We start from the raw sequence: 26327 nt of genomic DNA, 5'->3' as shown, positions 1-26327 counted from the left end.
TGGCCAGTCGTGTAAAGTGCGCATCTGCCCGTTGAGTGCTCTGTACTCTGCAGACTATCGCGCCTCGAGGCGTCGGTGTGTCGTCCGACCTCCCGCAACAAGGCCTCGTCAGCTTCCTTTGCCACCACGATGACCCCTTTTACCCGACAACGTGGTTCCAATCCACCTTCACTCTGTAGTGAAACACCAAAAACGCCAATTCCATAAATGAGTTCGAGACCCGATAGCCGGTGGCATCGAGTGGCGCTTGCCCACTATCGGTCTTGGTGAGCCTGGAACTAGCGACGGATGGCACGCAAGGCCCTTTCATCTCGTTCTTTTTTCTTTTGTACCCTTTGTTCCACTACCGGCCCAACAGCCACATGGATAAGCAGCTGTGGGCGGCACTACCGAGGATGGATGACTGTGATACCGAGACTGTCGTCGCAAAAACCCAGCCGTGGCTGGAACAAAGTCTCGCAAGACGTCGTCGAGACTCGACGCACTCGCTCACTCGGCTCGACGTGACGACTGGCTGCCCATGCTTATGTAGCATCAGCATCGTATTTGAGCTCCATTGATCAGAGCGAGGACTGCCTACCTTGGTCCATGTGTACGGAGTAGCTGCAGGTCTTGCAGGGTTGGGTTGTGTTGGCAAACAAGCTCTTCCTGAGCTTTTGTCCGTTATCACAACCCTGGTCCGATTGACACAATTCATCAAAGGGACACAACACCCATCTGATGGGCCAGGGCTAGATGGTGGGGTGACAAGGCGCATCGTGTGCATTGTGTGATGCACCAACAAGCACGAAAGAGAACAAGAGACAGGGAACAGGGCTGTGCGTCCTTCGGTGGGATGGGGATCGTAGCTGGGCGTTGCGGAGCGCCTCCACCGGGTAGTTGGGCCTGCGGTAGGTCGGCATCATCTGATCATTGATATCAAATGGCTGGTTTACTTAACTACGACTTCCGCCGTATCATCAGAGGCAGTCTCGTTGATGTTCGCCTTTTTTTGATACACCCAGGAATTAAAGTGCCGGCGGTGAGGCTTTTTTTATTTATTTACTTATTTACTTATTTGTGTTGGTGGTTGTTTCTTCTTCTTGTTTCATGTTTCATGCTTCCATGGTCTTGTTTCTCTCCCACCCTCTGTTCATGTTGTGTCTCCCGCCTTCTTGTTCGCCCGTCTGGTGAGACAAGCTGCAGAAAGGAGCAAATAACAAGGAACGCCGCATCTCTTTGCCCTGCGCGTCGGTTCTTGAAACCGGTTTTGACCTAATTTGCCTGCCATGCAGTGAGCCGGCGATCCGAACCAAGATTCAACCAACAGGCAGGGTCCTGCCACTCTGTGTCGGAGAATACTCGACTCTCTCACCTTGGTCTCTGCATCGCCACTTGTGTCCTGCTATATCGCAGCCTGACGCGTATATTTGCCTCGGACTCTTTCTGCTTTCTTCTTTGGCCGTTTTATCTTCTTCATCTCTTCATCTCGTTCCTCTTGGGCTGTGCTGCCTCCTCAAGAATCTTTCATCTCTCCATCGCTTGTTGAGAAGAGAAAAAGAAGAAAAGAAGAAAAGACGCCGTTCTAGACCCGGCACTTCTCGTCATGTCCAGATCGTGGAGCAGACGGCATGCACCTGCAGGCCCAGCGGCAATGCCTCCAGCTACACCGCAACCCCAACCCGAACCCCAACTGCACCAGAAGCATCACCACCAGCCGCAACAGCCAGAGCAGCAGCTTCGCCGCATGACATCATTCACACAGCGCCTTCGAGGCCGCAAGCCTGTGTCCCCCACCGCCGCAACCACAACCACACCACAACCAGAGGCTCACGACGCAGCTCCAGCTTCGGGACAGCTTCGCCGGCGACCGGCCTACATCCCCACCCACGCAGCCGCCAGCTTCGCGAGAACCGTGTCACCGCTGTCGACGCCTCGTATCGACGAGCGGGATGAGCTCGCGTGCGACGAGACGTCGTGGTCGCCCAGGATGATGCACTCCACATCCGCTGCAAGGGGGCGCCACGTTCCGTCAACCACCACAACCACAGCCGCGAGCACCAGTCCCTCTGCTGCCTCGCACCGCGCACAGTCCGACGTTGGCGAGCCGCCGCTCGACGACGACGACGACGACTACGCCGCCTTTTTGGCCAAGGCCGAGGCGAATGACCATGCCTTTCGCTCGCGATGGGCCCAGAGGGAGAGGGAGAGGGAGAGGGAGCGCGGGCAGCAGTGGGCGCTGTGCAGTCCCGCCGCCTCGCCGCCGGGCTGCTTCAAGGGCACGGCGCAGAGGGACAGCGCCTATTACTCGGTCGCGTCCGTGTCGCCGAGCAGCATGAGCGGACATGGGAGCGGACCGCAGAAACAGGCGCTTCACGGCCGTCGGTCTGCGCCTGTGCCTCTGCCCGTGTCCACGTCCATGCCCGCGTCCACGTCCACGTCCACGCCCACGTCACCGCGGGCTCTGCATCACAAGCCGAGCAAGACCCTGGGGAGGCGTATTTCCGAATACTTCAAGCCTTCATCAAAGGCCGGCGTGGCTACAGTTGCATGAGTGAATGAATTCAGCGTGGGGAGGGCTGGGATACATAATAATAATACTACCTACCTCGGTATGTAGGTAGTCGTAACGAGGCATGATATCAATGATTGCAAAGCGCGGGCGGTTACAAAGGATTCCGGTAGATACGCATCTTGTTAGAGTAATATATTCCAATGGGGAATAGTCAACATTCCTCTTTACACCAAAGTACGGCCACACAAATCGGGTGCCCAGTGAAACCAGTTTTGTCCAACAATAATTCTCAGAAAGAAAAAAGAGAACCCCGCGGTGACCCCTTCCGTTTTGTTTTCAAGTCCGATATGCCCCGTGGTCCTTGCAATTCAACGAATCATGTCCTGGCCAAATCTCACAAGGCCAACCGTCGATGAACAAGAAATAAAAGGTTCAAACGGTTCGCTTCCCATCTCCACCTTCAACGATATTGCCCCAATACCAAGAGACCCCAAAGAGGTGCTGTGTTGTCAAACCAGACCCTCATCAACTCCACAATGTCCAGGGATGAAATAAAAACAAAACCCGAAATGCAAGATATCCAAACACGACATGTAATGAATATGGCATAAAATAAAGAACAACATGATTAAGAGGTATCCCCGCATAAATGAATGCAAACCCACTTCCATATGCTGGATTTTGTCATAAAACTTCGTTAAATGTGATATATGCTAAATATCGTATCGTCTGCCCCTCCCTTCAGAAGCATTGTTGCCCAAGGGCAACGGCCGTCTGTGGAGTCCATCCGAAAAAAAAAAATGAACCACTCGCGTCATTGAGGATTATATTCCCATGGCGCCGGCTAGTCGATTACGGCCCGGCGGTAACTGGATCTCTTCGTCGTCAGAACTGTCCGCCAGCTCTGCTCCAGCATGATCCAGCATCCGCTCAATATCCTCGTCTCGCAGAGCCTTTCGGGCAGTGCCGTTGCCGAGACCGAGACCGCTGGGCAATGACAGTGTGGTTCTGTGTCGGCTCGCTAGACTCGTAGCCTGCCGTTTTGGCGTGGATCTGCTGTGGGCGGCATAATGCTGTTGCTGTGGCGAGTCAAGGTCCATAGGTGAGTGTGGCGGAGGCACGCCGGGTGACTTGTCAAATCCGACCTTCTTGGCTGAAGAGGGAGGCCGGCTTCCCGGCAAACCACGTCGAGGTCCAGACGGAAGAGCATGCCGTTCACCAACGCTCCTCGGAGGGGCGCTTGGCTGTGGACCAGGCGAGCCCGATGGCGAAAAAGTGTGTTTTAAGCTGGCCGAGTTTCCAGGACTACTCATAAACAAAAGCGTCTCAATGGCATCTTGCTCCCTGACGTTCTTATGGTGTGGTGAGTACATGTTGGCATCCAAATGACTGTGCGATCTTCTGATTCCGTTGCTAATGGGCGTGGTCTGCGCAGATGCATTGGCGGATGCTGAATGCGAGTGAGACAGCATAGTGGGTGTATATCGAGGGTTAGAATTCCGTCGTGGGTTCGACCTCGGAGCAGGCATCGAGGAAGATGGCTGGATAGACGCTGGCGGAGCCAAGGTTGGCTTATCAAAGTTCGCAGATGGCGGAGAATTCGATTTGCCCTTATAGTTCATCGATTCGTAGGTGAACTGCGGGTGAGAAGGCGTGACTGTCGAAGGCAAGCGCGGGCTCGCAGACGATCCCTTCCTTCGATGTACAGTGGATGTGCTCGAGGCTGGTGATGTGGCCTGGGAGGCCAGACTTTCAACCTCGTCCAGATTTCTAGCCTGCCATCCGTTGTTCACCTTGACCATAGCGTAGGACAGTCTTGTCCGCAACTCTGCAGAAAGCTGTACCAAATCAGCATCGGCGCTCAGGCAGCAGGACAGCTTTCCCTTCGAACTCATACATACCTCACCTATCGTACTTCCGGCTGTCGAGGCAACGCTGACAGTACTAGTAGTCCGGGAATGTCCTTTTACCGGACTCATGCTTCCTTTACGATCTTTGACCTCGCCGTCAGCCATCCTCTTTCTCGGAAGCCCGGCGGCATCTAGCCCCAGCCTATCTTGCACAGCAGCAATGGCAGATAGTTGGTGCAGCTGGCTATCTTGACTAGATACACCCGTCGTCACTTCCGGGCCAACATTGGCATATCTGTTTTTCAACATGGCGGTTACCTCTGCAACCGGAGGACGTTCCACGCCACTACCCGAATCGCTTCCAGGGGGTGTGGCAACCTGGTCTGTTGCAGAGGACGCGTTGGAAGTCTGCGAATCAGTAATGGACTGGGTTTGGCTCTGGGACGAATTGGTGCCACTGTCGTGCCCTGAAGGCGCCAATTGATCTTGCCCGTGGACAGGCTGGGAAGCTGGGTAAGGATCAATATCCATAGCGCTAACCACCGCCAGGATATTCTTCTGGGCGGTTTGCGAGTTCGTGATCACGGTTGGGGCGAAATTCAAGCAAAGCTATCGAAAGCCGCGCGTGCCTGTCTATATCTTGTGTTTCAACAAGAATCTCGATGTCTCGAGGCGACTATTCGTATTGAGAGGGGTCTCGGGTGTTGTATTGCCGTGGACAATGCAGTACAACGCTTCCAGCTCTATCAAGGACGTTGCCGCGCGTGTTGCAGATGATGACACGGCGGCGAGTCGCGAACAATGGCTGCCGGTCTCTTGTTTCCCTGTGGGAAGCGCGACAAGAGCTTTGATTCGCAGTCACGCGACAGGTCCAGCGAAGAACGGGCGAGTAGCGATCAAATGAGTGTCGGGGGCGATAGACGGATCAAATCGCGGCGTTGCTGGCTCTCGCGAAGGCGAAGGTGACTGCAGCCTTTGGAGTGGAAAGTGGGAGCCTGCGACAAAGCGTGGCCGCCGTACGCCTCCTGTTGAGCACTGAGGCCTGCTGACTCTTCAATGTGGTTACGCGGTCCGGTCGCGACGGATGCGGGAGGACGACGATTCGCTGTGGCGCCGCGTTGGAGGTCCATGCAGTCCCGTGCATGTGGGCGCAGCGCCCGAACAGGACATGAGCGTCTGGAGAAGACGCAATATTGATGCAAGTACCGTTTAGAGGTACATGCATGTGTACGGAGTACTCTGCCCGCACAATCTAAAGCCCAGGCACCTGTACAAAACCCCGTACAAGGCAGGGCTTAGGTTCCCAGGGCTCCTGATGTCCCAGACTCCAATACATCCAAGTACTTTAAGTACTAAGTAGACTTGCCTAGAACTCTGACTGAGATACCCGTTGGCAACCAGACAAGTAATAAGTGACTCGTCCTTGTAGTCGCTGACGGTTACTTGGTATGAACTACTAGTACTTAAGTCTAAGTATAAAGTACTTGGAAGTAGTCTGGTCTTCTGTGCGCCGCCACAAGACCCACTGAAGATGGCTTGTACCATTGATCACTAGGCATTGATCAGATGGCACCAGACTCGCCACCTAAAGTGTCAAGTCAAGTCAACATTGAATCCAGGCTGGATTGATGTCTTGTTCCCGCTGGTGCCCGTACTCGATCGAGTTACAGGGCTCTTGCCGTGAAAACTTGGCATTGAAGGCCACTCTGGATGTCCTTAGATTCAGTAAGCCCTAACTAACGTTTGAAATCCTTTGTGATTCTCAAAACGTGCCTGGTGAATCGTCAGGTGCCTCAATCTGCTCGTGCGTGCATCCTAAATACTGTAAGTACTCCGCAGCCATTCGCTGATGGCGTGCTAGTACTTAAGTACTTAGGGAAGCAAACATTGGAACAGCGACAAAAAAAATTAGAAAAAGCCTGATGGCTGAGAAAGGTTAGTCGCCCAAAACAAAAATCCACAGGCTCGTGTTGGCTCGCTTCCACGCGAGTAATTGGCCAACCTTGAAGGTTCAACGTTATCTTTGGTGCGCTCTTCCGAGTCGTTCGGCCGCAACATTTGCACGCCGGATATGAATTGGTCCATCGGGACAAATGAACATGGATGTGTGCTGCAGAAGATTTTGCACTGCAACCTTGTTGTGTTTCCCGCCGCATCTGCGTGCTTCTGTACCAGGACGGGAGTGGACTTGACGGAGTCCTTGTAACATTGAACCCATTAGCCATGCAGGCCAGTCCCCATGTCCACAGGCTTCCACTCTGCATGGTCGTTCATGTGAGGGAAACATCAAAATCCAACTGATGGCATTGTACGTACATACAAATACTGTGGCCACGCACGGAAAGGTGACCATGTGATCCTTTGGCTACTGGGTATTCGTCTTTCAGGGCATGTCCCAGGCTGGGCGCTCAGACCGGCTTAAATTTATCGAGAAACGCGTGATCACGTGTCTCGAGGTAACGCAGTCTACGCCGGAAGGACATGGGTTCCCTGGCTTGAGGACGGTGTACAGCACAACACAACATTATTTTCTCACCAAAATCATCGACAACAACATCAAGACGCACTTGAGCTCGTCTTCAATGGCGGTGGTCCCACTTGCCAGCCCACCAATTTGGCTCATTGGCGTCCTTCATATTTACCGTATTACCGTATGTATACGTAAAACGTGGCTCTATCTCTCATTGGACCACTAACCACAAGCTGGCTCGTCCCCTCCGTCCTTGTAACCATATGCGCCGCCATCTAGAATGACATCTTCGTTGTCATCAAGATCGTCTTGTACCCTTCGCCAGCCCTTCTTGCGCTCTTCCCGGCTCCTGGCTGCCCCAAAATCCTTGTCCTTGCCCTTCACCTCAAAAACAGGTCTCATAAGTGAGCCCAACAACGGGTTTCCGCTAAAGGCTCCTCCATTTGTACGATTTTGTCCCCCGGTATTCCCAGATGTCTCTCCCAATACCCCTTCATCGGGTTCGCTATCAACGCCGTCATCCGGGGTTACTGGTCTCTCAACCGCAGCCATCTTCCGTACTACTCTGCCTCCGACTAGGTCAATGCTAATGACTTGCCGGCGTTTGTTATAATCGGGTTGGGCGTTCCATTCCATTTCTCTCAATAACTTTTGTTGGCGTTTCAACTCTTTGGCTCGCTCTTCTGGGCTAGCCCACATGCTACCAGTGCCATTCATTGCTCCCGTGACGTCGAAATCTGCGGCTTCATCCCGAACCGTCGTTCGTTTGGCATTTTGCGCTTGGAAGTTGAGTAGCTTGTCGCGGTGTTGTCGAGCCTTGACGGCTGCTTCTGACAGTGAACTACCAGCGCCGGAAGCCGAGTCGTCACGCGTCTGTGTGAATGGCGCCGGTTTTTTCGATACCTCGGCTCGTCTATGAGCCGATGCATTGACTGCCATCTTTTCCCTTCCACGTTCATCCTTGAGCTCTCTCACCATCGCCTGAACCTCGTCTGCGCTCAGCAACGGCGAGCCACAGAATGTGCATGGTCCTAATCCCTCCTTCATGCAAATCACCTTGCCGCAAGACAAGCAATTTGGTGCTGCGCCCTGGAGGGGGTGTCGAGTCGCCACACAGTTGCAAGCCTTTCGTTTTCCATTCTCAAGCGTAGGATTAGTTGTGATTTCCAGAGCTCGAATGGCTGCATCTAGATCCGCAAGGGCAGTAGATTGGCCTGCCATTGGTGTCCCGCCTGCTATTGATACCTTGGTCGTGTTTCCTGATGCTGGCTTCGGTGTCGACGTCCTTGATCCCGGGTTTGACTTGGCCTTGACCTTTGGGGGCCCATCTGATATCAGGTACCCTGCCGAAGAGGCATGTTGTTTAGCTTGAGCTTGGGCCGGTGGTGTAGCTGATCTAGATGCGTGATTGCTGCTCGGTGCACTAGCACGTTGCGGTATGTATTCAAAGTCTAGGTCCTTCTTGTATGCTTTGCTTGATGGTCCGGCATACCCGTCAACCCTTCTGGCCTCTGGTACGTGTATCGCAGGCTTCTTCTTCTTTTGGAAACGCTTTGCCTTGGGCACAGCATCAGCTGAATCCGAGTTTAAAGCTGTATTTTCTGTTTCTAGTGACGGAGCCCGCGCCCCAGAAGGGTCTTTTCGGTGTGAGTTGAATGATGCAATAAAATCTACGGCAAGGGGTGAGTCTCCTAGCAAGTTGTTGAAGTGCGTGGCCACCTCTGCCTTGGAAAGCGTCGAGGCATATTGCAAGACCTGCTGAAGTTCCTCCTCGGGAAGAGGAAGCAGCTGCGAGAGTTGCGAGAGAGACATTGCAGCAAAGTCGTTGGATAGTCGCTGCGTTTTGGTGAGTGTCGAGGTCGATGTTGCAATTTGAACATCTGTTTGTGAGCTAGCTCAATCGAGGAGGCAGCTTGGAATTGCGGATGTCCGTTTTGATTGATGAGTGGCCTACCCTAGGGCTGTGAGTCAGACCGACTTGATTTGGCTCTTTGATTGCTTTGATATTGCTACTGTGGGATGGCAGCACCATTCTCAATTATATTTCATTATTACTTCCTCCCATAACGCATGTGAGTGCTTCTTATCTGCAATCTCAAGCATCCAACCCATAGTTTCTAGAACGGCAAATAAAGTTTGCCTGAAGGTGGAATGGGCTTTTAACAAGCGAATGCTAGAACCTCCTGATGCCTGGAGTGTTGATACGTACGACCGTAAGGCACCAGTGCGCTCCATGCACCTCCAAGCTGTGTTCTCAATGTATACCGATGAGTTCCAGCAACTTAGTCTGATTCTATGCAGGCTCACAAAATCAAGATCAGTGTGATGTCACACGCACGGAACGTTGCTCCCTACGTGTACATCCACGCCCCTTTTCCTCGCTCAACCACAAACCATCCTCTCAGCTGGTCACCTATCGCCTCATCTAAAACCTCTCAGAATTAATTTGTCGGATACAACCGCGGATCCAGCACTTCAATTGCACTTTGTTCATCCTCGCACAAGCTTTCCACTTGACACATGATCGCCTTTCACCCGAAAAACCCCGAGCTATACCCGATTGGGACCAGGCGCACCCTTGTTCCTGTCCCCATGGCTCCGATGGCCACTTTTCCTCACCTCCGACCTATTTTTCCCCCCCGTCGTCCTCGCAACGGAAACCACCTTGGCCACTTTCATCCCCATTGCCTTTCTTTTGCATCTACATAACCTCTCATCGATACCTGATTCAATTCACCATGTTGGCTTCCAGAATCCAGCGCAGGGCTTTCTCTGCCTCTGCCCGCAACGTGAGTCTTGGCCCCCAATTGGCCCGGCCGCAGTGACAACCTTCGTCGTCGGCTAACATGCATTTCGGTAATAGCTCTCCAAGGTTGCCGTCCTCGGTGCTGCCGGTGGCATTGGCCAGCCTCTTTCTCTGCTCCTCAAGCAGAACCCCAAGGTTACTGAGCTTGCCCTGTACGATATCCGCGGCGGACCCGGTATGTTGATCCTTTTGTCGTGAACGAGGCAGCCCGCAAGCAAACTGCGAGCTCCATGCGTCAATTTCCCTGTGCAACCCATCCCCGTTCTTCCCGGCAGTTATGGAAGAGGACTTGCCTAGCTAACGTGACTGCTCGACAGGTGTCGCTGCCGACCTTTCCCATATCAACACCAAGTCTACCGTCAAGGGATATGAGCCCACCGCTGCTGGCCTCGCCGAGTGCGTCAAGGGCTCCGACATCGTCCTCATCCCCGCTGGTGTCCCCCGTAAGCCCGGCATGACCCGTGACGATCTCTTCAACACCAACGCCTCCATTGTCCGCGATCTCGCCAAGGCTGTTGCTGAGTCTGCTCCCAATGCCAAGCTCCTCGTCATTGCGAACCCCGTCAACTCGACCGTTCCTATCTGCGCCGAGGTCTTCAAGGCCCGCGGTGTCTACAACCCCAAGACGCTTTTCGGTGTCACCACTCTGGATGTTGTCCGCGCCAGCCGCTTCGTCTCTGAGATCAAGGGAACTGACCCCAAGGACGAGAACATCACTGTCATTGGCGGTCACTCCGGTGTCACTATCGTCCCTCTCTTCAGCCAGAGCAACCACCCCGACCTGAGCTCCAACGCTGAGCTCGTCAAGCGTGTCCAGTTCGGTGGCGACGAGGTCGTCAAGGCCAAGGATGGCGCTGGTTCTGCCACCCTCTCCATGGCCATGGCTGGTGCTCGCATGGCCGACTCTCTCCTCCGTGCTTCTGCTGGCGAGAAGGGTGTCATTGAGCCCACTTTCGTCGACTCACCCCTCTACAAGGACCAGGGCATTGACTTCTTCTCCAGCAAGGTCGAGCTGGGCCCCGACGGCGTCAAGCAGATCCTGCCCGTTGGCGAGATCGACGCCGCTGAGGAGAAGCTTGTCGAAGCTTGCCTGGGCGACCTCAAGAAGAACATCGAGAAGGGTGTCACTTTCGTTGCTCAGAACCCTGGAAAATAAATGCAGCCCATGAGCTACATGTCTGCTCTTCCACCTCTGCCGGATCTTGATGACATGTAACGGGAAAGTCGCCAATTTCCCATCTGATGCCAAAACGGACTAGTGGGCTGGATTGGGAAGTGTGACAAATGTACAAAAGTGATGAATAGGGGGTATCATGAGAGCGTGACTTGCCATTAATGTCTGTCTGATGCGAGGATTGGTAAAAAAATGGGACAATATTTCTGCATGTTTCGCGACTGCCATAGAATATTTAATTGAGTCCTTGTACCATAGTAAATTGCCTGTCAAAAGCTCAATGTGAAGTTCAGATGGCATGTTAATCGGACGTAAAAAGAGTAGGGGAAAGTGATTTGATAAAATAATTAATCATCATCTACCAAAGTCTATAGTGTCTTGAATATGTTACATGATTTCCCTGCTCCACATCATGACAGCACACCTAGTCCAGTCCATTCCCTCCCCGGTCTATCCATACGCCTCTCTTGTATAAATCCTGTCTAGAGCTCCCCATGACAGTAATACAAAGTATACACACTAAATTCAGCAACACTTTTATCATCCATGCTACTGAGCACGACGCCCGGCTCTCCACTCCTCCAACTTCCTCCTCCTCTCGGCAACTTGTCTCTCGAACTCAGCCACCTTCTCCATCCTCTTGGCCTCCTCGTCAGCCGCCTTCTTTTCCGCCTCAATCTTCTTACGGGCATTCTCGCGCTCGAGCTGCTCGGGTCGACGCTCAGCGATATCACGAGCGTGGTAGTCGCTGAACCCAGCCTTAAGGCCCTTCTCAATGACGAAGCAAACGACGTAATCGAGCGCCATGACGACAGCCATTTTGATCTTGAATTCTTCAGTAAACTTGACGAGTTTCATTTGCTCATTGATTTCGGGCATCAGTTCCAGGGCGCAGACGAAGGCCAGACCTGATACGCCGAGGATGCCGTAGAACATGGCTTTGTTCTCGGAGAGGGATTCTCGGAAGGGGCGGCCTTGGTAGTTGATTGCAAAGGTGGACACTTGCTGGATAAGTTGGAGGAGGTAGATGGCGGAGTTGAGAAGGGATGGCTCAAATTCTGCTTCGAGATCGACAATACCGGAGCGTCTTTATGTTTGTTAATGATGGTTGAACAGTTATAGTGTAAAGTGGGGGGGGGGAGGTGGTGAGAAAACTTACGGCTCAATCTTCTCGCATAGTCGGGCAACATAGATTAGAGTTACGATGTGGATGGCGAATTGTCCAAGGATAGAACCAATGATGTAAATGTTGAAAATGTTGGGCTGAGGTCTTTCCTTGCTCAGACCTTCGACGACCTTGGCGCGGGAAATGCTGAGGAAGCAGACAGACATGAGCATACCACTGATTGTGTACTGAGTATCACCGAACTTGATTCCCTCGAGGTACAGGACGGAGAGGGAGTAGGCGCTAATCAGACAGTTGAGGGCAAGAATCTTGTACATCTGAATAGTGGCAACGAGAGTGCACCGGCCTTGGCGGATGATGTTGGGAATGGCAATGACGTCTCTGAGCTTAGAAGTGAAAGGAGCAGCGACAGATGCATCACCAAGCTTAAGAGTGGGTGGTTCGTCATCACCTATCTCCGCTTCAAGCATGCCAGACGCAAGCTTGTCAGCAAATCCAGCGGCCTTCTTCTGAACTTCGGCCTGTCGAGCATCTTGAGCATTGGCCAAGCTTTGTGCCCCAGGCGAGACAATGGTTTCGGTAGGATGACCCTGTGCCCTGATGTAGTCTTCGATAGGCATATTCTTGTTCTTAGCCTCACGCTCAGCCGCCTTCATGTAGTTGGGGTTGCTAGGACCAGGAGGATATAGGTGGGCAATCATGACAGGAACAGGCGGGGCTGGCTGGTTGAAACGCTTCATTAAATCACACTGCTTCTGGTAGACTTCCTTCATTTTGGTGTTTCTCGAGTGTTCAGCAATGCGAGTCAAGTCCTCCTTGGTACCGTTGAGGAGGGCAACGCCAATGTGTGCCTGTTTGAGAGCACCGACATCGTTCGTGCCATCACCAGCCATGAGAGTGTAATAACCCATGTCCTTGAGCCCAAGAAGAATGTCTTCCTTTTGCTTAGGGGAGACTCGGGCATAAACCCAAGTATGGCGGAGCAATGAGTTCCAGCCGGCTTCGTCCTTGAACTGAGCCAAGGCATATCCGGTGACGCAAAGATCCTTTGTCTTGAGAATTTCAGCGTCAATGGGCTTGGTTGCATCCACAGGAATGCTTATCTTGTCATCAACGCTCTTCCAGACCAATTTCTTTCCGTCAACATTGTCCTCAGGTGCATCCAGAATCAAGACATCTCGATCAACAATTTCGACCTCGCGAGCAACATGGACGGCAGTCAAGGGGTTGTCTCCAGTGATCATGACAACTCGGTGGCTACTCTCATTGAGCATCTGGACGGCCTCCTTGGCGTCCTCCTTTAATGGACAGTGCAACACTAAAAAGCCGGCAAAAGTAAGATCAGCCTCTACCTTTTCACGCTTCAAGTCGTTGATTTTGCTAGAACCGAGCTCAGAATCCACTGTGAGTTGTTTGTAGGCCAAGGCCAGAACGCGAGATCCCTTGCGAGTGAAGTACTTGTAGGTCTCCTCGTAGTCGGCGGGCACATTCACCAGCATTTTCATGATAGTCTCGGGAGCACCCTTGACACCAACGAAAGTACCCTTCACCTTCTTGCCGGTCCGGGAGATCCCATTTACCATGGCAACTGAGCTCTGACGTTTGAGAGCCGAGGAGAACTGGAAGCGACGCTTGATCTGTACGGTTCCCTGGGCACCACTATACTTGTTCTTGCTAGCCAAGATGTCGTTACGACCAAGACCCCAGTCAAGGGACGTCAGGGTAGCTTTCTCCATGGGATCACCAACAATATCGCCCTCGTCAAGCTTGACAAGAGCATGGGCAGTGGCGAGGACGAGCTGAGTCTCAACACTGGCCTCGGTCACACGCACCATGGTGGAGTGAGCTCCGTCGGCTTCCTTTGTATCAACAATATTTGAGTCGGCCAGGCCAAGTCCAGCAATGCCTTCGACAACCAAATCTTCGCCGGTGAGGGTACCGGTCTTGTCGAAGCAAGCAACGTCAATACGGCCACCATACGGAATTCGGAAGGGCTCGGTACAGAAAATAGCCAACTTGGAAAGTGCGGCCAGACTGGTATTGACCGCAAGACTGAGCTCCATGGGCAGTTCCGGGGGAACGACACTGGTGACAATCAAGATGCAGTCGAGCAGAAGTTTGGATCGTTTGCGGTCTTTGCGGACACCCTCGTCCCAAACATACCAAGAGGCGGCGATTGCGAAAATCAAGAGAAACAAGATGAATAGAAGGGCCTCAAAGTTATTGGCCGAAACGCGTTCGGTGGAATAAATCATGGTGCGAACAAGACTGCCCTGAGAGGTCTCGAATCCAGTCTTGGTAATAATAGCCATGGCGCCGTTGTTAGGAGGAGTTGGAACGTGAGACGATAGTTTTGGCTTCTCTTGCTCGGGGTTGCCGTGAGTAACTTGAAGAACCTTGGTGCCACCCCAAAGGAAGGCGTTCTTGTCTAGTCCTTCAGGATCCAGCACAGCGTCAGACGGACGCAGCTGGATAGAGTCCTTGAGGAGAGGGGTGCTTTCTCCAGAAAGCATAGCCTCGTTAACGATGGCTGTTCCTTCAACCAAAAGCATGTCACAAGCCACACCACTGTCCTCTTTGGTTCGGTCGACAGAGACGAGGTCGCCGGGCAAAAGAGCGTCTGTCTGAATCTCGATCCATTTTCCAAGACGGAACACCCAGATGTCATAGGGTTTGATGCTCATACCACGGAACTCGTTGAGAGTGCGCTGACGCTGCCAAACGACGGTGCTTTCGAAAGCCACAAGCATGAACAGCGTGAAGAGTGAGTAGTACCAATATTCATCGAGCAACCAAAGACCGACGCAGAAGATCTGGAAAACGAAGAATGGAGCAACGGCGTGCTCCTTGAAAAGCTCGGTAAAGGTGGGAACGGGAATGTCGAAGGTGTTGGTACCGTAGTGCTGTTCGACTCGGGTGAGTTCAGACTGCTTCTCAAGACCTCTGAAGGACTGGAAGTGACCGATGGTTGGCTTGGGCTCGGAGTCGATGTCATATTGGAGCGTCGAGAAGGACTTGGTTTCGGTGTTGTAGAGGAAACGGCGTTTCTGAAACAAGAACGAGGTAATGAGCTTGCCACCAACCTATTATGATAGATGTTAGATAGTTGCCAAGAGGACCTTGGCGTGCTTAGGCTTGAGAGGAAGCGGGCAAAGAGAAGAGTGGACATACCTTGTCGCGAACAAGTTTGCAAATCTCGCCAGAGCCTGCGTTGGCAATGGGCAGAACCTTGATTAGCTGGGCATCTTCAACAGTGTCGACCCTGGTAGCCTTGAAGCGAGCCTCCAAGGAAACACTCCAGTGGGTGCTAAGCCAGACAAGCGACTGTAGAGTGATGATGGTGCCACACCAAACGAAAGTCCATTCCGGCGCACCAATGTATTCCTCGTACAGATCAGGAGTCAGGTAGTATCGCAAGAAGATGGGCCAGATGATGGCAAAGGGCCAGACGTAGGTGTGGAAGTGAAAGGACAGCGGGCGCAGCAGCTCGGCCTGCTTGATCTGAGGGCTGTCGATCAGCGGCGGCATGATGAAGATATCAACGACGTCGATGCGTCGCAATCTCGGACGAACCGGGGAGGAGGGGTGAAGGAGAGGATTTCAAGACCCAATCAGACCAAAGACGGGGGATGACGAATTATGAAAGGAACAAAGAAAGAAGAAACACAAGGTAGCAGCAGCCAAAATTAGAACGGAGAGCAGGCCACGCTACCACAATTATAACCACGAGACCGACGTGGAAGGGGAGGGGAGGAGAATGGAAGAAGTGATTCGCAGGGAATGGAAATCGGAGTACGGAATTGTCCATGCTCCAACTGTCATGTCGCGATCTGTCAAGTACCTTGGTACTTTTCGCAGGGCCCCATCGCGTGGCGATTGGCAGAGACGTCAACTGGTCTGGTGCCTGGTGAACCGGACCGGCCAGGCATGTCTGGTCTGGCACTGGGTGCTGCCAGGCCTTTTTCAGCCTGGAACTCCAGCGTGTACAGCGTGCACATGTGAATTGCTCCGGGTGTACAGCACTGAGCATGGGCGTACATGGGTGCCACTACGGCGTAGTTGGCCAACGACGGCCAGCGAGCAAGCCAATCACTGTGCGGCACCAGACTCGATTAACCTTTGACTCCAGATGTCAACGGTCCCATATTGACCGGATATCAACTCGACCTCACACCAACCAGGCTCAAACGCGAAGCGCCACAAGCAACAATGAGCAGGATATTTTCTTTTCATCATGGGTATCGTGCAACTACACAAGACCTTCTAGAATGCTAAATGTCGGCAGAAACGCCTTTTCTATATGCTCGTCTCATATTTGCTGCGTCTTCTAATTCGCTCACCAAAAACCCAGAAACACCACGGAATTGGAGCCATGGCTACGGTAATAAACCCCAGCAAGCTCGTTGCCCACCCCACGCCGAGGGCCTTGTACATTTGCAAAGCAAACAATGGAAATGCAGTACTGAGAAGATACCGACTCATCATCATGGCACCAGAAGCCGACGCCGCGTACATTGGGCCGTAGGCATCGAGCATAAACATGGTGGCGCTGGCGTAAATCAGCAGGGAGCTCAGCATGACACAGCTCTGGAACATGATGGGCACTATCCAGTGGACCTTGTACTGAGCCGTCCACGCCGATATGAACAAGCCAGTCGGTAAGAGGAGACTGCCAATCATGGCGCCGATGAGCCGGTGTTCCGAAGGCAAGGGTTCCTCCACGCCGTCGTCGTTCGGAGGATGACTCTCTCGCCACTGAGCCAGGCGCTTCTGGTAGTATTTTAAATCAATGAGAACCAGGGGTGCCGAAGCAACAAGTGTGCCAACCATCAGACCCAGGTACGACAGTGATTCACCCGTGTTGCTGAATCCGTAGTACTCTCGGAAGATCCACGGCACAGCAATAACGAATGTGTACAGCAATCCGTACAGGAAGCCGTTGTACAGACTAATCAGCGTTACAATGGGTTCCGTGAACAGCATATGCAGCGGCCGCTGGATCAGCACCGTGGCGAAGTACCGGAAAGCTCGACCAGGCGACGTCCTCTGCGAGGAGGTATCCAGCCCAAGGCGGATGGCACGTCTTCTCAAAATCACCCTCTTGTACGTCTCTGGCGTAAAACACACGGGGATATAAAAGCCGACAGCCATGGACACAGCCGTCCATTGCGTCCATTGCCACCCGCCAGCCTGGACGATGAACCCGCCCACAAACGGACCGAATGCAGCTCCAAAGGACGGCATGGTGTAGTATATACTCAGACTTACGCCTCGCAGCTTTCCAGATGCAGAGTCTAGAATCGTGGCCGGTGCATTGTTAATAAGCGACGAGGAGAACATGCCTGCAAAGAAGCGGCAGGCGATGAGGCTGGTCAAGGTCGTGCTGAATCCTGACCCGACCATGAAGGCAGCAAAGATGGGGCCGGCGACGAGGAACACGGCCTTCCGGCCGTATGTCTCAGACAACGGAGCGCCGATTAGCGGACCAAATGCCAGGCCGAGATTGTACATGGACAGCGGGACAACGGCCAATTCGCGGCTACAGTTGAATTTGGATGCGACGTCGTCTTGGGCCGGCGCATACATGGATCCGGCGACGGTGGCAACGGTTGCGAGGCCCGTGACGGCGACGGTGCTGAAGAGGCGGATGGACAGTGGGAAGTTGCGTGGGTTGTCAGGGTCATCCGGGCCGGTCCAGTCAAAGGCCGCGTTCATGGTGCGAATGGCCCGGCGGACCTGGATATTGGTGTAGGGCTCATCTTCAGCCTCACCCTCGGTGTCTTCTGGCTGCGGTTGCCGTGGTTGTTCCTGGTGTTGCCGTGTGCTGCTGGACGACCATGTTTGAGAAGTCACCTGTGTCATTTCCGGTTGTGCACGGCGCCGCCCGAATGACGACGTCGCCGGTGGAGGGTGCTCCATGGTAAAGAGGAGGAAGAAGCGATGCAACGGTTTCTTTGTTGCGGCGAATTGCAGTTCGCTTCTCCCAAGTTTCTGCAGAACATGGCAGTCGTCGGGATTTTAAACAGACAACTCACGAAAGGCGGAGAGATTCCATCCAACACCGGCACAGAGTCGGCGTGGCCCGTGACCGTCCGAGCTTCCCAGAGGGGAGCGGGCCGGACGTCAGCCCGAGGGCGTTCGTTCCCCAGGTTTCCATATTTTCTGCTGTCAATTGGCACGCAACCGTGGGTAGGGTGAGGCGGCGGAGAAATCCGGGTCGCCGCTGGGCATAGTTGGTTGGTCACCCAGGTAGTCGACCAGTTGAAGCAACCAATCGTGGCTAGGGACAGCCAACGTCTTACGCCTTGCTTAGCGATGACTGTGTTGCGATGTCGCTGGTAAAGAGGCACTATGACCTGCAGCGGCAATTGCTTCCAATCATGATTGTCCCTGTTACCCGTTTCTCGCCTTTGTGTCTGCCTGGGTTTCCCGGTTGCTGGGAGAGTTGCCTGCCGCGTTACAATGTGGAACCACGGACGACATGTTTATTAAACGTGCTACGTTTGTTCCAGTGCCCATCGTGCCCACCGGTATTCTGCTTAGTCTTACAGTAAGCTTACAAGGAGTATAGTCTTTTCACTTCAAAGTCAAGTACTGGAATTATTTAACTTGATCTAGATTCCAAAGCTCCGTCCTCATCCAGAGTCTTTTCAACCACCACTACCACCACTACCACCACCACCACCATCTTATCAGGGACCATGACTGTAATGACTCCTTGTTTCGATCTCACCGTCTCCCCGGTCGTAACGTTGTCTAGTCTAACAGGTTTCCCATTGTCCAACTCCCAGTTATAACTCCACCCATCAAACGTCACTCCGGTAATAGCATCACTGCCGTTTGCCATGTGTCGCTGTTCACGAATCGACACATCCCGCGCCAGGTTTCGCGCCGCAAACGAAAAACCCCGGCTCATTCTTCCTGGAGGGTTCGGCAGTGGCTCCGTGCCGGCCCCGTCTTTGGTCGTGTTGTATCCGTGCATGTTGATGACCATGAGACGCTTGAGGTTTCCGCGTTCGAAAATTGCGTACGCTGCTTCCTGGTCAGATGGCATCGGTCTGGAAGAAACGCTGACAGAGGACGTTATAAGATCCCCAAGGGCAGCTACCACACCGATGCTACCGTATTAAGGTGCCTTGGTGCCCTTTGACGTCTTGTTGGTGTCAATTGGCTGGAACGCTTGGCACTGTTGATGGCGAGTGTGATTCAGCGCTCTGTGGTAGAGCAAGTTTTGCGTCGTCGGGAACAAGAGAAAAAAGGTACTCACGCGATAGCCTATGCCCTGGTGTATATACACGCGTTTAAATCCAGCAGACGCGGAATACAGATTAAAGTCGACGCCCCATAGAGCTGCGCCAAACGAGTTGGACAGTCCGGAGCAGACAGACAGGCAGACATGTCAAAAATACAGGACATAGGAGGCAGGACCTCCAATATTAAACGCCAGACAAAAAGATTTAGCCGGGGCAGGATTCGAACCTACACCTTCTGACTCCGGGCTAATGATACTATAATGATACTGGTTCGCTGCGAAGTCAGACGCTCTACCATTGAGCTACCCAGCCTTTGTTGGTCTTTGTTGGAGGAAGTTGGTTAAAACTATCTTAAGTACCATCTGGAAGTATAGCGAGTTGGTTTCCCCGAAAAAGTGGGGCGTGGCACGGTTAACCCTTGTTAGTGGACCAGACATAATTCGCTTGTATTCCGCAACCTGCTCATCTACATCTCGAATGATGCGGCTGTGATTCATCAATGTCCCTTGCAAAGTCACACCAGGGGAAGTCGCTCCATCAATGTAGCTAGACGATGTCCCGTCAGCTTCCTGGATGCGTTGACCACCGATGATGCTGTTGCACCACTTACTTGTGAACAGAATACCACTTGACGCTGCCATACTTGTCGAGTCCATAGCCCCAAACCTGGGTGGCATTCAGGTTACTCACACGATCGTCGTATGACGGTGCCATGAACCCGAAATCCGCAAGTTCCGGGCAATGCTTTCGCATCTGCTTGATGATCCCACGCGTCCCGTCGAGCCACTCATCAGCAAAGTCCCTGGCACTCCAACCCCTGGGACGGGTAGGTCCCTGAGCAGAAGTCGGGTTCATACTCCCACGCGTCGAGATTGTCATTGCTCAAGGCTTTGCAAGCCAATGCTGCTGTGCGCTCGAGTGTCTCCCAGGCTGCTGCACCAACAGCCCCCTTTGCGAGGTTGAACCCGTGGGAAAACTTGACGCCTGGCCATGTATTATATGACTCGAAAAACGAGTCCCTGATGTATATGGTTGTGGGGTAGTCCTTGGACTTGTTTGGATCATGTGTTCCGTTGATGGCTGCTTTGAGAGACGCATTGTACAATACATAGTCTTGTCTATTGCCCCCAACTCGCACGTAGGGCTTGCTGCCCATCAGATTGCCGAGATTACTGAGTAAATTGTAGGAAAAGGCGTTTGGTGTGCTCAAGTTCCCCAAGGGTTTGCCAATCGGGGCTGCAGCCTCGGACCTCGATACGTACCGGCATAGTCTACAAACGAGGACAATTCTATAGAAAAGCTGACAAATGACTCTGACGGGCCGGAATCGTCATCTGCTCGGGCGTTTATGTTGTACAGCCGCTTGGGATTCTTTCGCGGCTAGGACCGCAACAAGCCCGGCCGACCAAAGATTGAACATGTTGGCGTGCATCTTGAGCACAGGTACCAACAGCAGCAGCGCTTGGTCGACTCTCCTAATAATGACGAATGAGACTAGAAGCTAGGCAGTGGTAGCGATGAGTATTTGAGGCACGGTTTGGTGATGGTCCATGCCGACGGTTCACCACCCTGTCCACGGTGTGTGAGGCGTACCGGTAGGATTTCATAAAACGGAGAGGACACACGAGTCGGCAATTGAAGCCCTGCCGATCGACGCTGCTGTAATCAGTGATTCGTCTGGTCCAAGGTAAACTCCAAAGTTTGGGGCCTTTATACTTTAAACGCCCGCACCAGGATTTGATCAATCATCTCACTCATCAAACCAATACAGGCCGACGGATAGCGGGCCAGCAACCGAGTTGTCCCTATCAGGCTTGATAAATCCAGTTGATGCGAAAACCACCGGCCGCGAGGGGTAAGCTTTCTCCGCACATGCATAGGATACTACGTTGCAAATCTCACCCGAGAAGTTGAGACGCCCTTTTTTAACAGACCCGGAAACGTTAGCCGTGTTGTCCCACAACGTTGCTAGGCTGCCTACGAACTCTGCAGGGAGATTTTCCCGTCGGGATATTTGGGATGCGAAGCTTGGTGATGATCGACGCGTTGCCCAAACCAGCATCAACACCGGTCTCTGCTTTGGACCTTGCAACGGATTCAGCTGGACGAGTTAGCCCTTGGTGTCGGTAGACGAGATATGGCTATTACTATGTACTGACTCCTATTTACTTGACGACGCTATATATAAGTTGAGTCACACCCTCATCGGAAGATGTGGCGTTCTATACGGCGAAACCCCCAGAGTTCTTCTGTCTCGGCTCCCCAGCCGCCTCAAATGTTCCATTGGGCAATAGCCGCAATCCCTGTGCCGTGCTCTGTCCCGGAGCAACCCACGTGGCATTGTACCCCAGAGACTTCATATACGCCACCGTCCGGTTGTTGTACGTGTACTCGAAACTCACTCGGCTCGGGACAAGCTGATCATGGAGTCTCGGCTGCCCCAAGGCCTCTTCGACCGTCATGTTGCCGTCCAGCAGGTGGATCGCGTTCTGGATATTCGCCGTAATAATACGACTCCCCCCCGCGGAACCAATAGAGAAATACAGCTTGCCGTCTGCCGTCTCGGCAATGATGGGGGAAATGGACGACAGCGGGCGCTTTCCCGGCCGGGCAAAGTTGGCCGCGCTGGGGATGTATCCGAAGGCGTTGCTTTCCCCGGGGATGCTAAAGTCGTTCATTTCATTGTTCATGATGACGCCGGTTTCGGGGACCATGAGGCCCGACCCGAAGAGGAGGTTGACGGTTGTGGTCATGGACACGGACATGCCCGCGGCGTCTGCGGCGACAATGTGCGATGTTCCCGGTGTTTCTAGAGACTCGAGGCCTTCCGGGTCGTAGTACGACACGTCAAAAGTCTTTTGGTCGGTTATCTTGGAGCGAACCTCGGCGCCTGCCTGGGGAGAAATCATGTCCTTGGTGTACTTGTCCAGGCCTGCAACAAAGGACGGATCGCCGAGTTTGGTACGCTGGCCATACGCGAATTTCATGGCTTCATCCATGAGGTGTGTGGACAGATTCGATCGGCTTGGATCTAAAAAGGCGTCATATCCGCTCAAGATGTTCAAGGCGCTGAGAGCGACGACGCCACTCGAGGGAGCGTTTGTGCTGGTGAGTTTGTATCCACGATATTGTAGTTGGACCGGTTCCCGAAGGGCAACGGTATAATTCCCGAGGTCCTCCAGGGTCATGGTTCCGTTGGCGGCCGTGAGAGCCCGAATCGTCGCGTCTGCGATGGCACCCGTGTAGAAGGCATCGGCGCCCTCGCTGGCAATGGTCTCGAGTGTGTTTGCATACCGCTTTCGCGTCATGGTTTCGCCCAAGCGCACACGAAATCCCCGGGGGGCGAAATCCATGGCCCAAGACGGGTCTTGGGTGAGGAATGCGTTTGGAGACGTCGAGTCCATGTACCGGACCAGGTCCTCAGTCACGGGGAACCCGAAACGCGCGAGCTTGATCGAAGGTGCCACGACATCAGCCCATTTCAGAGCGCCGTATTTCCTGTGGATGTATTCCAAGCCTCTCAACTCGCCAGGCACTCCGCTGAAGGCAATGTTAGACAAACCAAACTCCTGCCTTGCCTCGGGGACAGGGCCGCCCAAGGCCAACGTACCTGGCCAAGCCGCCGTACATACTTGCGTTGACGTTTCCCTTGTACATGTCTTCAAAGGCGGCCGCGGGCGCCGTTTCCCGGAAGTCGACAAATTCGTAGGTGCCGTTTGGCGATCTCAGCAAGAGAAAGCCGCCGCCGCCGATTCCGCTGTGATACATGCTCGTGACGCCTACACAAAACACGGTGCCGACGAGAGCGTCGACGGCATTGCCGCCGTCTTCCAGCAGGCGCGTTCCTATTCTGCTGCATATGCTGTTTTCTGACGCGACGGCCCCCAGCTTGGGACCGTCACGACTGCGGCATTGCGTCTGGCCATTGACCGCCGGGGCGAGAGCAGCGGTTGCGAGAAGCAGTCGCAGGGCGAACTTGGCGTGATGTAGAAACATTCCGAGGGTCTGGATAATTGTGCTGATGATTCTTCTTCTCGTCGTGAAAGCGGCATCAACGTCTCATCAGAGGCAATGGGACGCACGAGTCGAGAGAGGATTCGGGTTTTATCCGTCCATTCCAATGCTTGTACTACCACAATGCATTCTTCACCGGGCCAATACGACGACAGGGAAGCAGCAATCTGCAAACCCCGACTGAACCCCCCGGTCCATTGTCAGACTGTAATTGCCTTATTTGGCAAGTCTGCACGGGAATTGACTCGAGCAACCGGGGGCCAATCTCAAGTGTGCGGGGAAAGATAACCAGAGCGTCTGTCTTTTGCACACCAGACCGTCTCTGACGTAATGGCAACCCTGAAATGATATCAAATGGCGCAAGTCGGAGTGGCCAGCTCGGCAGGGTGCTGAACAACCGGGCCATTGTTGGCCGGGGACTTGGGCCGCTCAAGTATGAAGTCAATCGGTCGGGCAAGACGCAGCGGTTCAGAACATATGCGGACTAGTCAATAGATAATGCTATTCGAAGTGAAGTGGACTAGTTCATACATGTATCAACAAAGATAGGACGTCAAGGCCGGTTCTCACCTCTCGGCCCAAGGGTCAGTCGATCGGTCATTCAGTCCACACTCTACCCACGAACTCGCCTGGTCCTGGTCATCGCAGTTCATGACTCGAACGCTTCATTTACTACATATTAAATTCATGAGATGCTGGCGAGTGGATCAGCTCCGAGGAATTCACAGCAGCCGAATAGGGAGGCTTGGGCGAACAGGGATCTTGGCAACTGGCTTCAACTTGACCATGACCATGCTGAAGGAGCATTCCGTCCTCGGACCAAGCACTCTGTTCCGCCAAGATATTGATCAAATTCACAAATTCTGGCGTGACCAAGTCCCAGAACGATCGAGTTACCAAGAGTCTGGGCGGCTACCAACCTCCGGTTTCGCATTTACGCCGTGGCTCTGAGAAAAGAGGAATGCAAGGACATTTTTCTGTTTAGAAAGTGTACCGCAGAGAAACGAACGGCATGAGGCTCAAAGTCTCTCACAGACATGTATTAGCAAAGTACGTATTGCCACCCGTTTACGAGTGAACAGCCATTCCAAGTGACCATTCCACGCATTTAGAAAAGACAGAGGAAACCAGCCAGGCCAACCAAGGATGACGCAAATCTGGCGCTTGACCTGCTCGGTGACGCTCCAGCCGTGACTACCGGAGGAGTCGCAGTTGATGCATTTCCGTACGTTGAGCCAGAGCCATGAGCAGAGGAACCTGAGCCCGAGTCTGAACCAGAAACACCCCCCGACGGACCACCAGATCCATGTCCGGACTCGATGCTGCTACTTCCATCGGTATGGCTGTGTCCTGCATTATTTCCCTTTCCACTGCCGCTTCCATTTTCACCTGAGCCGCTCCCGAATCCATCGTCTCCGGAGCCGTTTCCACTGCCGTTTGCTGCGTCGGTTCCCGTGGGATTTCCAGATCCATTGCCTTTGCCACTTTTATTATCCTTGTAGTTCACGGTACCCGAGTCATGAGATCCTGGATTGTCGGGTTGAATGCTGGCTCCATTTTTAGATTCGCTGCCAGAACTACTATTCCCACCACGGTTATCAGAATCAGAATCAGAATCAGAGCCAGAGCCAGAGCCGGGCTGGAAGTCCTTTGCAGATTCATAACCTGGACTGTTGTAGATTCCGTTGCCGGTACCCGAGTCGGAACCCGAAACACTATCATGTCCATTACCAGTGGCAGATTCGTAGCTAGGTTTGGGCCCGCTGCCAGAGCCAATGCCACTACCAGGAGCTGAGTTCGAATTCGAATTCGAACCCAAACTGCTGCCAGATTCGTTTTCCATATCGCCAGATCCAGAGTCATTACCAGGTGCAGAGCCATCGTCTGGCTCAGAGCCGGTGCCGCTGCTGACTCCATCACTATTACCTGGGCTGGGACCCAAGTCGCAACCAGATTCATTTTCAGCGCCGGATTCAGGGCGATTGCTGTTTCCCGGGCCATGAGTAGGTGAAGAAGCCTCATCTGGGAGGGAGCCAGTGCTACTACTGACACCGTTACCAGGGCCAGAGTTGGAACCTAAGTTGCTTCCAGCTTCACCGTTTGAGCCAGAGCCAGAACCGTTGTCCAACTCATTGCTGGATCCCAAGTTGGAATCCGGACCACTGATAGGGGTATTTCCAGAGCTATTTTGGCCGTTTCCAGAACCATTGCCGTTCTGGTTACCATTTCCGTTACCACCGTCATGGCCACCGGATCCCGAAGAAGCGGGCACTTTGTCCTGATTATTACCATGACCATGATTTCCCTGGCTTCCCAGGCTCTCAGTTGGTTTGGCAGTACCTATTTGGTTACAAGTACTCGTAGGGGCCATGATTATTGATGTCGTCTCAGCAAGAGTCTTGGTGATTGTTGAAGAGCAGCCCTCATCCGGTGAGCCAGCCAAGACGGCAGCGCTCAAAAAGAGCGGCAGGGCTGCCACAATGCCAGTTCCGCAACGCATGGTAGTAGGCAACAAAGATAAAGAAGCTAACAGAACCACCTGGTGAACTGTGGAACAGGATGAAGAGAATGCTGACACGGAGCCATGAAGTTAGACACGGGTTTCTCCTAGTGATGATGGGGGTTATTCAGGTTCCTTTATACTACTCATCTTTCTAGAGACCAGAGGATGTGGCTAGTCGCGCAAGCATTTTCCCAAGTTGATGAATATTGATTCGCCGGAAAGAGATAAACGCAAGAAGAGATGGCATCCGTGCCACCGTCTCGTATCATTCCGGGGCAATAGCCGCCCTGCCAAGGATCGGTCTAGACCGTGCGAGTTACCTGTTCCTGAATTCATAATTCACAATCAGAGCAAAGAGTCATTGCCGTAATTCGGTTTTGACTCGGGAATCACTTATACAATTAGAGTCGAGTGTCCTAAAAGAGACCCCGAGGCAACGTCACTTAGAAGTACATCGAGCATCTATTTTAGTCAAGTATCGATGTCTGAGTAGGGCAACAGCGCGAGTCCACAAACCGTCATCGCCTTATGTCAAGATCCAATTTTTTTTCCCAGGTAATGCCCTTGGACCCCTGGGAGTCCATACCATGGAGTCTTTGTCAACATTATGACTCGCGGGCTGGCTCGCAGTGACGGA

The 26327-nt window shown here is 53.1% G+C and overlaps 10 protein-coding genes and 1 non-coding gene across 11 annotated transcripts; 2 read left to right on the top strand and 9 right to left on the bottom strand.

Moving 5' to 3' along the window:
- Positions 1 to 1633: 1633 nt before the first annotated feature.
- Positions 1634 to 2533, top strand: G6M90_00g010600 (uncharacterized protein; the record flags this gene model as incomplete). Its single annotated transcript, XM_014693973.1, has 1 exon — positions 1634 to 2533. The coding sequence occupies one exon, from the start codon at positions 1634 to 1636 to the stop codon at positions 2531 to 2533; it is 900 nt and encodes a 299-aa protein (XP_014549459.1).
- Positions 2534 to 3318: 785 nt separating this feature from the next.
- On the bottom strand, positions 3319 to 4875 carry G6M90_00g010590 (uncharacterized protein; the record flags this gene model as incomplete). The annotated part of the gene is made up of 2 exons (XM_066129691.1): positions 3319 to 4332; positions 4396 to 4875. 2 exons carry the CDS (start codon positions 4873 to 4875, stop codon positions 3319 to 3321), a joined length of 1494 nt encoding a protein of 497 aa, XP_065985758.1.
- Positions 4876 to 7036: 2161 nt separating this feature from the next.
- On the bottom strand, positions 7037 to 8626 carry G6M90_00g010580 (uncharacterized protein; the record flags this gene model as incomplete). The annotated part of the gene is made up of 1 exon (XM_014693975.1): positions 7037 to 8626. One exon carries the CDS (start codon positions 8624 to 8626, stop codon positions 7037 to 7039), a length of 1590 nt encoding a protein of 529 aa, XP_014549461.1.
- A 926-nt stretch (positions 8627 to 9552) lies between these two features.
- On the top strand, positions 9553 to 10776 carry MDH1_0 (Malate dehydrogenase; the record flags this gene model as incomplete). Its single annotated transcript, XM_014693976.1, has 3 exons — positions 9553 to 9603; positions 9678 to 9795; positions 9938 to 10776. 3 exons carry the CDS (start codon positions 9553 to 9555, stop codon positions 10774 to 10776), a joined length of 1008 nt encoding a protein of 335 aa, XP_014549462.1.
- Positions 10777 to 11343: 567 nt separating this feature from the next.
- Positions 11344 to 15448, bottom strand: SPF1 (Manganese-transporting ATPase 1; the record flags this gene model as incomplete). Its single annotated transcript, XM_014693977.1, has 3 exons — positions 11344 to 11881; positions 11954 to 15003; positions 15092 to 15448. 3 exons carry the CDS (start codon positions 15446 to 15448, stop codon positions 11344 to 11346), a joined length of 3945 nt encoding a protein of 1314 aa, XP_014549463.1.
- A 768-nt stretch (positions 15449 to 16216) lies between these two features.
- On the bottom strand, positions 16217 to 17839 carry prlG_0 (MFS transporter prlG; the record flags this gene model as incomplete). The annotated part of the gene is made up of 1 exon (XM_014693978.1): positions 16217 to 17839. The coding sequence occupies one exon, from the start codon at positions 17837 to 17839 to the stop codon at positions 16217 to 16219; it is 1623 nt and encodes a 540-aa protein (XP_014549464.1).
- Positions 17840 to 18524: 685 nt separating this feature from the next.
- Positions 18525 to 18974, bottom strand: BGLR (Beta-glucuronidase; the record flags this gene model as incomplete). Its single annotated transcript, XM_066129690.1, has 1 exon — positions 18525 to 18974. One exon carries the CDS (start codon positions 18972 to 18974, stop codon positions 18525 to 18527), a length of 450 nt encoding a protein of 149 aa, XP_065986080.1.
- Positions 18975 to 19378: 404 nt separating this feature from the next.
- Positions 19379 to 19485, bottom strand: G6M90_tRNA00000005. The gene has a single exon. It is a non-coding gene; the product is annotated as a tRNA-Ala (tRNA).
- A 294-nt stretch (positions 19486 to 19779) lies between these two features.
- On the bottom strand, positions 19780 to 20052 carry BGLR (Beta-glucuronidase; the record flags this gene model as incomplete). The annotated part of the gene is made up of 1 exon (XM_014693979.2): positions 19780 to 20052. The coding sequence occupies one exon, from the start codon at positions 20050 to 20052 to the stop codon at positions 19780 to 19782; it is 273 nt and encodes a 90-aa protein (XP_014549465.2).
- A 1343-nt stretch (positions 20053 to 21395) lies between these two features.
- Positions 21396 to 23169, bottom strand: GGT (Glutathione hydrolase proenzyme; the record flags this gene model as incomplete). The annotated part of the gene is made up of 2 exons (XM_014693980.1): positions 21396 to 22713; positions 22784 to 23169. 2 exons carry the CDS (start codon positions 23167 to 23169, stop codon positions 21396 to 21398), a joined length of 1704 nt encoding a protein of 567 aa, XP_014549466.1.
- Positions 23170 to 24295: 1126 nt separating this feature from the next.
- On the bottom strand, positions 24296 to 25687 carry G6M90_00g010510 (uncharacterized protein; the record flags this gene model as incomplete). The annotated part of the gene is made up of 1 exon (XM_014693981.1): positions 24296 to 25687. The coding sequence occupies one exon, from the start codon at positions 25685 to 25687 to the stop codon at positions 24296 to 24298; it is 1392 nt and encodes a 463-aa protein (XP_014549467.1).
- Positions 25688 to 26327: the final 640 nt, after the last annotated feature.

The sequence above is a fragment of the Metarhizium brunneum genome, chromosome 1 (genome assembly GCF_013426205.1).
Source record: "Metarhizium brunneum chromosome 1, complete sequence".
Taxonomy (NCBI): Eukaryota; Fungi; Ascomycota; class Sordariomycetes; order Hypocreales; family Clavicipitaceae; genus Metarhizium; species Metarhizium brunneum.
This window is presented reverse-complemented; position numbering and strand designations above follow the sequence as displayed.